This window comes from Macrosteles quadrilineatus, unplaced genomic scaffold (assembly GCF_028750875.1).
Source record: "Macrosteles quadrilineatus isolate MER2022 unplaced genomic scaffold, UCM_ALF_1.0 Scaffold_7__1_contigs__length_78375512, whole genome shotgun sequence".
NCBI classification, from domain to species: Eukaryota; Metazoa; Arthropoda; class Insecta; order Hemiptera; family Cicadellidae; genus Macrosteles; species Macrosteles quadrilineatus.
The window spans coordinates 5107570-5119912 of record NW_026542600.1 but is presented as its reverse complement, the minus strand read 5'-3'; the positions used below and the strand labels follow the sequence as shown (position 1 = coordinate 5119912).

The window sequence follows — 12343 nt, the reverse complement described above, 5'->3', positions numbered from 1 at the left end:
CGGATCTCTTACCAGTAAATATGAATATCGATTCCGAATCCGAATCCAGTTTTTCGAACTATTCGCACAGCCCTGTAAATATTGCTTTAATTTTTTTATAATTTTTTGTTTTAACATTGCAAATGATGAGAAGTTTGGTTAAGTGTAAGCAGTGTGAGACATGTTTCACTACTGTAAACATAGCGAAAACAAGTCACTCCAAAATCATTCCAAATATATAACATAAGACTGAAAAACTTGATACTTAACTAGTAAGAATAATGTTTAAGACTGATCAATTTGGTACTTTTAAAATTCTACTATTGATACTTAACTAGTAAGACTGATAAATTTTATATTTATTATTTTTAAGTTTATCTGATAAAAGATAGGAATTATTAAAGAAATGGGCAGGAAAGCAGGCTTACCTTTACATATGTCCATAGAGACGTTTTTGTGTTGTGTATTTTATGTGTCTCTGTGGACGTATTCAAAGGTAAGCCTGATTTCCTGTCAATTTCCTTAGTATTTATTATTTTATTTTTCAAAATTACACAATATTCTAAACTGATATCACCATATTTCCTATGCGTACGAGTTATTTTTAATAGGGTAGGCCTTATTAATACTTGATTTTATAACTTATTTTGTTATTATTACTTTTTTTGATACTTATTTTTATATTACTGGTGTTTTTATCAGGGTTTTTATAAAAGATTTAAAATATTCTTGACTATTATTATTATTTTTATATTTAACTATGTCATCTGTCATAAATCATTAGGTGTTTCACAATGTTACAAAATCAGATTGAAATGTCAAGATCTCGTCTCAAAATTTGATGAAAAATAAAAAAATCCTGTCTTGAACTAAAAATCCAATCTCGTAATCCCTAGTATAAATTTATGCATTTCTACTTAATTATACTTATGCTTAACTACACTTACTAACTGTCTTCTTCAACATATTTTGGATCCAAAAGGTCACTGATGATTTCACTAAAAATAGAACAAAAATGATAAGAATACATTAAACAAGAAAACTTGGCAGTTCACTGTTTTTATTGGTTTTTTTATCGTAGGAAGAATTCATCCAGTTACTTCAGTATAGAATAAAGGTATACGATGTTTCTGAGATTCATTAATCATTTCTCAAACTAAATTTCAAACTCTATTTTGGACTAGCATGCAGGTCCAATATCTGCGTATTTGCATCAATTTTGAGGGCAAACAGTGTAAAAAAGAACTATGCTAAGTCACCATAAACTAACTGACCAAATAAAAAAGAAAACAAAAACCTAAACATAACATTAAGCAAATGAAAACTAACAAAATTTAATAAAACAATAGAAAGAACAGACTAATAAGCTAAAATTGGGTATTTCATTAGTCCAAAATAAATATAGGATACACAATCGAATTAGCTGGAAGAGTATCCATGGATTGGCAATAACGTAAAACATAATAAGTTGTAACTTAATGTAGGATATGCTAGAAACCTATTCAAAAGCACACTCTTCACACAACACCGAAAAATATCACCCAACTAGTTCATTTTTTAGTCTTTGGGGCATGATTTTTTTCTATCCCAAAATGTTCAAATAATGTTAAAGTTAAACATAGTAGAAGATGTACATGTACAATTTATTATCTACTGTATAAGTATATCCAAGCTATTGTCATACCTGATTTGGTCCAAGTCCCGTACATGCAAGTAGGCTTGATGATCACAATGTATCACAAATAATAGCGGGGCCAGGATTTCATGCATGCCCTGTAAATATAACCAACTATATTGTAGCACTACCTATACATATTATCATAACTATCTGACATACATAAACTGTATTCTACAACTTAACCCTTCCAATATATACGGATATGGACAGTTATATCTGCCAATCTTTGTTTACTTTCTGGGCTGAAAACAGATAGGCCTATACTGTATCCGTCCCAAGAAATTTATATTCTGGGCTATAGATGGATTTATCCGTCCAAAAAACGAATTGATATACAATGTTTATAAACATTACACTGGATTATAAATGGGTTATTTTCTTTTTTGTGGTTGGCAATAATAATTGCCGCAGCTGTTTCAGCTATTTTGCACCATAGAGTGTGCGTAAGTAAGTATTGCTGTCACTTCACACATGGTTGTTGTTGTTAGTGATGTTTACATTTTGTGTTTTGTACTATATTTTTATGTTTTAGAGCTAAAGTTACTAATGCAAACGATCTGATATTTAAAGATGTTATCGAGATGCTTAGTAAAAGTATGTCTGAGGGGGGTTTTATAAGTATAAAACCCCCCTCAGACATACCAAGTGGCACCAGTGGACATACTGCCAAGTGTTAGTGAAAATAATAGTATGGAATGTGATGGATATGATGAACCTGAAGAACAGTCTTTACGTAGAGGAAGTCTTGGCGGAGAATGGGATTGAGGACATGGGAGCGGAACTGAGTGGTTTAGATTTACTTGAGAATGATAGATACATGTTAATGGAAAAAAAATAAAACGAGGGAAGGAATAGCCTAAGGTTGACGGATATATCCGTCTGCCACCCACAAGAATACTCAAGATTATTGGTAGTGTTCATATTTCGTGGTTATCACTAAGGGTGGCAGATGGATATATCCGCCAAATCAAATTTAATTTTCTTCATAACTTTTGTACAAAAATTAATGTTGAATTAATGTGCTGCCTGCAGTACCCTCTGTCGGCAGTTAATTTTACTGAATCTGCACAATTTTACTGTAATTGTTATAGAAAGAAAACCTTAAGTAATAATTTTTTTGCCCTTTTGTTCACAGTAAAAATGTCTACAAAAAAGTGGTAATTAAATAATCAAAGTAAGTGTAGGCCTAATATAAAAATTTAAAAAATTATAAATTACAAAGATTTTATTTTTTTTTACAAATCTCTTTTCAGTCACAAGGCTTTTTCTTAAAAGCAGATAAGATGTTAAGAAAAAGTAATTTCTGCCAAATTAAAAAATACTCACAATGAAAGTTTTAGTAATACTGGTCTTTCGATTTTGGTAAAATTCCTTGCATAGCCTGCTACCCATTTTTGGGATCATCTGTATAGAGCAACAAAGAACATCCAACCTTTGCTTTGATAAAAAACAATAGTTTGAATTTGATATAATTTAAAACTTTACATTTCATCAAATAGCCAACCCCAAACAAAAGGATCTGAAGAGGAGAGAGAGAGAGAGAGAGAGAGAGAGAGAGAGAGGGGGGGGGGGAAGAATCAAGAATCAAGAATCAAGGAAGGAGTAACCTGTGATAGTTTTGACTCGCCTTTTACTGATACCGCATAATATGCTATTACTACTTGGCAGAGTTGATTTTAGTTTTGTTAAATGTCTGTTTCGTCTCTATGTTTTGGTGTTATTATATTTTGTGTCCAACTACCATGACGACTTTGACTTTTAAACCTGAAAATTTACTCATACCGAGTATGAAACAGCTGTAGTCACAGTAACTACAAAGGATCTACAATTTTTGACCATGAAAGCTTGTCTATGAATATTATTCATGGATATTGAGAGCGGGACATTTTACACGGCTTATGTAGGCTGACGTTGACACTTACCTGTCTATAGCACATGGTGGGATGGTCACGGGCGTAGCAGAATAATATATTGACCATGGATTCCTGTATTCTCTCATCCCGGAAGAAATCTACTCCAGGAAATGTCCGGATCACATCCTGTTTGATGACAAAACGCAGATCGTTGTTGCAGAAGTACTGGTGCCAGGGGCTCTAGCAGAAAAACATATGTTATTTGCGGAGGTCTTTACACTCTTAATATCTTGCGAATAGTTTGGCGAATGTGTTTAAGTCTCAAAGGAGAACCATAACTGTAACAAATTATTAGTTTTGAGTCTTTAAGGACTGTAATTAATTTTAAAAATATTTAAAGTTTGATTTTATGACATTGTTGACTTTTCATGAATCAATGTTGTAAAATTACTTTTTAATCAATTACAACTTCGAATTGATAAGAGTTATACAAAGTTGACATTTTTAACTAAATAAAAATATTCACAATACTTTTGTTGAGGGCCATTAATCTGTAAATTATAAATGTTTTTTTTCTGTTTTTTTTTATTTTTTTAAGAAATTAACTTACCGGTATCATTGACTATATATACCTACAGTAGGTATATATAGTCAATGCCGGTATGTTCTGAGATGGTTAAACTTTAATTTAAATCATTTAAAATTGTTGTGTAAAAAGATTGTTTTATAGATTATTTTTTAGATTTTAATGCAGTGTTATATTTAAATACAGGCAAATGGAAATTTGCTTAGTCCGCAAGTTTGCTGCGGAGGGAGTATTTTTATATCCATTATTTAAAGACATTTACATAAGTATTGTCTGCATTCACTTGGATAAAGCTGTCACAAAGACACATTTAAAACATGTGTGTAATTCATAGATTGTAAGTCTTTTAACTATGTCATCATGCACTAGCAGCAATTTAAAACAATTATAACACACCACATGTGGGAAACCAATTGGATATTTGACATCAGGCTGTGTAGTAAGTGTGTGTCGAGTATTATACTTGATAATGCGATATGGGCCCCAACTTCATATGATAACCTGGGATTTCACAAACTCGGCATCCGTCCAGTCCACATTACGCTGAGTTTGTGAGACTCTATTGTATCAACAATTTTATATAGCAAAAGAAACAGATCAAACAAAGTTCAGTAAATTACTGTGTATATATATATATTATATAATAAACCTAGCTATTTATTCCATTGATGAATTCTCCACCTCCCACATGTAGTAAGCAATTTAGATAAGAAATTATAATGTTGTAGATTTTATGATGGTAAAAATGGTCATGTTTTGGTCTCACTGGTAAGACCTAAAAGACCCGAGACCGATTTTTCTTCTGGTTTTGACGTCCACAGAGGCTAAAAACACAATCGGTTCAAATTTATCTGTATACAGGGTGAGTCTTCTAAGCTGTCCTAAACAGATTTCAGACGAACGGCTTGACATACAGAGATGAAAGAAAACTTTTCCCCACTAATTCATACCCAAGGAACAACGTAAAAATATTTTTACCATTTTTAAAATACAGAGTGTTCAAGAAACTGGGGGTCATGGGTTCGAATCTCAGAACTTTCAAATGTAAACATATGTCATGTTATGCATCATTTTAAAGCTTTAGACTAGACAAACAATTTAGTGAAAACAGAACTCATTTATCTTTTTCCGTTTCAAAATGGCGGCAATTTTTATAGAAAATATTGATACTTACAGAATACCCTGTATCTTGACAACCACTAAACTTATTTTCGTTCTGTTTGAAAATTCTTAATCCTCGTAGGTTCAGCTTTAATTTGATATACGACAAGTCAACATTTTAAAAACTAAATAATTTTTCTATGATTTAATTTTTTTTTAAAGTTGGTGGTAGCCTTGTAAATGAAAATTGTTAAATGGCAACATATGTAAAATTGTGTATCATTTTTAAGCTCTTGTAAATACAAACAACTTTTAAATTTAAACCTACCTCCTATCTTTGGTCGTTTTCTAGTAATTAACCAAAAACTCCAATTGCCCATATAAAACCCATGTTAAACGTGCAGTACTGAGGATTAGTGGATGCAGATACACTATTCCCATGATACATTTATTGTGTATGTCTGTACTTTGGCAAATAACTAGAGTAAAATTCATCCAATTTTGATGAAATACTAACATGTAGGCATAACCCTAATTTTATTTTTATTAACAAGTTTGGGAACCAGCATGGATGGAGTATGAAAACTGCATTTTATGGGTTAAAAATTAGTTTTTCCCTTTTACCTTCAAAATACAAAATTTTACATCTTAAACTAATCTAACTATCTATCTTTACATTTTAATCCTAACCATTTTGTAGTAGGCTACTTTGTTGTAGGCTTACCCTTAATGGTTAAACAGAAAAAATGTTTATTAAAAACTCCTATGTTATTTTTATGGAGAATATGTTAACTGTTGTAGTTTAAGTTTACTCGTTTCCTAGTTTATAGATATATTTTTATCAAATTTGCTTAAAGAACTTACTTTACTTTATAGTAAGCTATTAAAATTTCAATAAAAAATATACTTAGTTTATTACATTCCCTGTAGCTGCAAGCCTAGATGCTCAACTAACCTAATAGATAAGTAAGAAACAGAGGATAATTACATTCAATGGTACACTTATAGGGTCCGCGGAATTGGCTAACTCTGGAACTCGTTAACCCCATGTTAAACACCCTATCTTCAAATTTGGTCGGTGAGAGGAACTCTCTAACTTGTTCGGTTTCGGAATTGGCTAACTCCGGAACCCGCTAACCCGCTCTAGAGCCGGGTTAGCGAATTCCGTCCTCGTACGGAAGTCGCTAACTCGGTCCCTCGGCGGAACTCGCTAACTCCCAATCAGAAGCCTCGCGGGCCGTTCAATGGGAGCCAAGCACGAATATTTTTTGCCAGTGTTGCCGAAAGTGTAGTACCTATATCGTATCAGTACCATAATGTCGTATCCTACGATTTATTAGGAGTAAGAGCAACGTAGTCGATAAAATAAAAATATTTACAAGTATGTTTAACATTATTCTTATGATTATTAGGATGGAAAATGCATTATAGTCTTACCATAGACTAACCAACACAAGTAAACTTTACATCTCATTGTAAGCTTTGAAACTCGTTTTTCGTGTCTAGTTCATGTCCGGTGACACTGATCGCTAGTGTCGACAAAATTGTGTTTCTATTATTTTATAGTTAACTTAATGATTTGTTCTTTACTGTTTGGTTATATAACTAGGGGACGTCTTATTAGTTGTGATTAGAACGTTTTATTTGGTTAAACGAGGTTTTAAATGACTGAAAACAGGAAACAATTGTAAACAAAACACGACCTCTAAAGACAGTGCACCGGACAGAACTAACAATACAACTGTCTTCAGCTGATCCGTAAGGATGAGAAATGTACTAATATAAGGGAGTATGTTTTATGTGTGGGTTTCTTACTTAAATAGTAGGTTATTGGTATGCAAAAAGATAAAAATGCACATTTAATTTGGATTTATTACATGTTATGAAATATCTATTTTCGTAGTCCGCCATTTGTTTCTTTTATTCGAATAAATACTATTTTGTGAACTTCTGCAAATAAAATTATTGAGTTCGTATCTTATATACTGGGCTTGTTGTAACCTTGAATCATAAATCATAATAAAATTTACACGTTAAACGTCATTACAGAATTAAATTGTAGTGGTAATGTATTTTTAAATAGAGCTATTGAATTTAAATAAATAATTATCAATACATTATAAAGTGGTAGGCCTAATGTATTCATGGATTGCATTAAAAGTTAGTCTATGCATAAATACAACTTGTAAATTTCTTTTATCGTAGACTATTAGTGTAGAACCCGGGTCATCCTCTTAATTTTGTTGAATTAATATTAATTTTACGTCTTTTAGTAGGCCTACTTTTTAAAAGTCTGGAGCTTTTTTCCAGGCTGGTTCTAAATGGACCCAGGCGTTCTTGTTTGTTACCATTTTTATGAATGGTGGCCATAGCTAAAATTACTTGATCTTATCCAAAAACAAAGCTATTGTCTATTGAGTAGCTCAGTACCGGGGAACGGTGAACCGAGCAATGGCTTGGTATAGTTGATATCGATTGTGAAAGCAATATAAAGGAAACCCAACACTCAAATCAGGAAAATTCGTTTATTAAGAATCGTGAATTAAAATAACCCTGTCACGTTTTATTATATGAATATTATATCTTCTCCTATTTTTTACTAGGTGCTTAGGTGTACAATCTAAAGACGGTTTTAAAACATGCAACATTATTACTAAAAAATTAAACACATTTTAGAATTAGGCAACTATTTACTAGTAGGCCTACAATGCTTTGGTTCAAACTATTAGGCCTAGATAAAAACTTAGTCTATGTCATCATATTTGTACACGTAAGTTGGACGGTTCAACGACGAACATTTAATTTAAAATGTATGAATTAGTTATGAAAGTTACGATGGTTGATGAATGTATTGATTAATGGTTTTGGTTTATTACGACATTACGATTAAATCTGTTTTCCGTGTTTAAGAGCTTGCGTGTATTTTAGCTTAATTTCGTAGAGGTTTAATTATTTAGTACCAATTAAACAGAATTTTCAATATTTTTCATATTCTATTATTTTATTTTATAGCCTACTGATGGCATTTATATTTAAGATCGAAATCATAAACATTTAACTCGCGATTGAACAGTTTATAAAAGAACACTTTTTCATGATTTTTTAATTGTCTTTTAATTACTTTGGGCTAGTTATCTGTTAAAAGTGGAATTGATAACAAAAACAATAACATTTACTGTATCTTTATTGACACTGACATTTTGAAACACGGCAGTGTACGATTATTTTGTCGTACAAGGTTGGCAACGCTCCGTGCAGTGGGCGCGGCCGGGTTAGCGACTTCCAGAGTTAGCGAATTCCGCCGCGAGACAAAATCGAGTTAGCGGGTTCCGGAGTTAGCCAATTCCTGACTGAGACGGTTAGCCAGTTCCAGAGTTAGCCAGTTCCGACACACGACCGAGTTAGCGAGTTCCTGAGTTAGCCAATTCCTACGTCTCCACTTATATGGTGTCTAGTACCAGTCGCTGGTGTCCCCTTCCAATCTCCTTTCTCCTCTTGCCATCGCGTACTACAGCACTCACACGGTAGGTTTTACTGTAGCTACTCACCCAAGCTTCCTGAGACAGGGGGTCATCTTCTGTTTCTTCATTGTGGGGGTCCACGCTATGTTTTTCTAGCAGCTCACGATAACTCTCTCGAGCCACCCGAGTCTCTTCCACCCATCTTTCTGGATGTCCCGAACTCAAAACCCCGAGTAGCAGCCGCCAACACACACTTCGGAACCTGCCGAGTCAGACATTTATTATCAAAATAGATTCTTTTGGTGTGAATGACAAGGTGTTACACAGCTAGGCCTTGTTACAGCAATATTGTATGATTTTCAGATGGCAGAATAAGTTGCAATGATCTAGGCACTTCTCACATTATAGAAAAGTACCTGGGGACCGAGCTTTGCTCGGGGAAAATCATTAGTTTACTCTGAAAGCAGTTTTTTACTACTTCCTTCACCACGTTGTGGACCTGTTTGCCCTCCTTCCCTATACAATTTTAGAATTGCAGATACATAAATGCCACCTAGACAGTTCTCACACTCTGCACTGCTAGCCTTACTACTTCCTTCACCATTTCCTACGTCATAGACCTGTTTTCCTCCCTTCTCATAGCATTTTAGGATTGTAGATACCTTAATCTAATCCCCATTAACAGTTTCCACACTCCAGACTGCTCATCTTTACTTCTTCCTTCACCACTTCCTACGTTGCGGACCTGTTTCCCTTCCTTCCAACGGCATTTTAGGATTGCAGATACCCTAATGTAATCTTTATTAATAGTTCCCACACTCCGGACAGCACGCCTTGACTACTTCCCTCACCACTTCCTACGTCACCGACCTGTTTCCCTCCCTTCCCACGGCATTTTAGGTTTGCAGATACCTTAATCTAATCTCCATTAACAGTACCCACACTCCAGACTGCTCACCTTTACTACTTTCCTTCACCACTTCCGACGTCGCGGACCTGTTTCCCTTCCTTCCAACGGCATTTTAGGATTGCAGATATCCTAATCTAATCGTCATTAACAGTTCCTACACTCCGGACTGCTTGCCTTTACTACTTACTTCACGACTTCCTTCGTCGCGCACCTATTTCCCTCCCTTTCCATAGCATTTTGGGTTTGCAGATACCTTAATCTAATCGTCATAAACAGTTCCTACACTCCGGACTGTTTACTCTTACTACTTCCTTCACAACTTCCTACGTCGTGGACCTGTTTCCCTCCCTTCCCATAGCATTTTAGGATTGTAGATAGCTTAATGTAATAATCATTGATAGTTCCCACACTCCGGACAGCACGACTTGACTACTTCTCTCTCTACTTCCTACGTCACTGACCTGTTTCCCTTCTTTCCCACGGCATTTTAGGTTTTCAGATACCTTTATATTATCTTCATAAACAGTTCCCACACTCCAGACTGCTTGCCTTTACTACTTCCTTCAATACTTCCTACTTCGCGGACCTGTTTCCCTCCCTTCCCATAGCATTTTTGGATTGTAGATACCTTAATGTAATCTTCATTAATAGATCCCACACTCCGGCCAGCTTGCCTCGACCACTTCCTTCACCACTTCCTACGTCGCCAACCTGTTTCCCTCCCTTCCCATTGCATTTTAAGATTGCAGATACCTTAATCTAATCGTCATATACAGTTCCCACACTCCGGACTGTTTGCTTTTACTACTTCCTCACCACTTCCTACTTCGCGTACCTGTTTCCTTACCTTCCCATCGCATTTTATGATTGCAGATACCTTAATCTAATCGTCATAAACAGTTCCCACACTCCACACTGCTAGCCTTTACTACAATCATAGATAAAACATACTCCCTTAGTAGATTTCTCATCCTTATGGAACAGCTGAAGACAATTTTATTGTTAGTTCATGTACGGTTTATGTAGAGGTCGTGTTTTGTTTGCAATTTGTTTCCCGTTATCACAGCCATTTAAAAACTCGTTTAGCCAAATAATACGATCTAATCATAAACAATAACTTGTCCCCTAGTTATATAACCAAACAGTAAAGCACAAATCAAGAAATTAACCCTAAAATAATGGAAACAAAGTTTCATCGACACTAGCGCCTATGTGTCACGTACATGAACTAGACACGAAAAACGTGCTTCAAAATTTACAATGGGATGAGAAGTCTACTTGTGTTGGTTAGTCTATGCTACAATCATGGATAAAAAAAGTCCTGCTACAATGTATCGAGTAATCTTTAGTATAATCTTTGCTCAGTAGTAACAACTGGTGTTTTTCCTTTTGTACTGTATTTTGTAATTGCTAAAATACTGTGGATATAGTGCAGTAGAAATAGGGTTTGAGGTGGAACTAATTGCAACAGAAATTATTTCAGTTAGAAATGGTAGGTAATACACTTATAAAAAACATACCAAAAGTATACATTTGTACTGTTACGCAAAATACGGTTTTTTGGTCGCCATTTAAAAAAAGTTGTGATGATGTGGAGTAGTATGAGTGTAAATGAAGATACCTGGGCCCTATATATCTTCCTCTAACCACTGCCAAATCACGCACATTTCCTGTCGTAACCCAACTCTATTGCAAGAATTAATCTAACTCGTCAAAGTGCACAATATTACCTTAGCTGCCTATCACAGCCAGCTTTTATGTTCTTAATGTATCTAATTATAATATAGTGAACAGAGAAATATATATATATGAACTTATTCTAATTCGTGAAAAAGGTTACTAGACTTGAAAAAGGTTACTAGACTTAGCAAATGTGAATTCTAATTTACGATATTAATTGCCAGACCACGACCATTCCAGAATCCAATAAGTTACATAATTTAATTACTCCTGCCCTAACCTACACCCTTCCCCAACCCCTACTTCTATTAGCTAGACATCTTAGGCTACAGTTACTTATCCAGTTAGATGTACAGCTCCAGGCGCTCGACACTACACTGTACTGCTCTTGGTTCGCTGCGCGTGCCTACCCGGGTGACTGCGCGCGCATCGTAGTCATGTGACTTGCGCTATTGTAGCGATCCGCTACATCCTCCCCCCGGTGGGGTTGTTTTTTTTTTCTTTTCCTAGTTTTGGGGTGATTTTGGGGTTTGGGAAAGATGAAGGACGAAGAAATTTTTTTTTTTTTTTTTTTTTTTTTTTTTTTTATTGTGCTCGCCGTGAGATTGTGTCGTTGTGACATCGATGTCGGTGTGGAGATGTTCCAACAGTTTTCTGCACTCCTTTTGGTTTGACTCATTTGAGGTTATAATGTGTGTCGGTCTTGCTTATAAACTATTAACTATTTTTTTTTTTTTTTTATAAACTAAAGGTAACTATGGTTTTGAATGAATTTCTTATAACTATGTTTGGTGGGATTGCTTAATCTAAACCTGCTCTAAGAAATGTGGGCGGGCGTATATCAGTGATAGATTTAATTAAGTTGGGTTGAGAAGATCTGTTGGCTGATGAAGTTGGATATATGATTGATGATGAATTTGGGAATGTTGTTGAAATACTGAAGGTTGATGAAATTAGATGGATGTATTGAAGTCTGGTTATTGCTGGTAATTGCTGGTAAATATGGAAGGTTGCTGAAGTTTGATGAGTTTCTTGAAGTTGAGTAGTTGGAAGAATGAAGAATGAAGAATGAAGTTGTGTAAACTGATGAATGAA

The 12343-nt window shown here is 34.7% G+C and overlaps 1 protein-coding gene across 1 annotated transcript in view; it reads right to left on the bottom strand.

The window, feature by feature from the left end:
* The window catches only part of LOC128997929 (TBC1 domain family member 5-like), a 63640-nt gene that overhangs the window by 25837 nt on the left and 25460 nt on the right, over nt 1–12343 (bottom strand). Inside the window, exons 4-7 of the mRNA XM_054423766.1 lie at nt 8746–8920; nt 3580–3750; nt 1664–1752; nt 927–977 (exon numbers count right to left, since the gene is read on the bottom strand). Coding sequence (XP_054279741.1) covers nt 927–977; nt 1664–1752; nt 3580–3750; nt 8746–8920 — 486 coding nt within the window. The remainder of the gene's footprint in view (nt 1–926; nt 978–1663; nt 1753–3579; nt 3751–8745; nt 8921–12343) is intronic.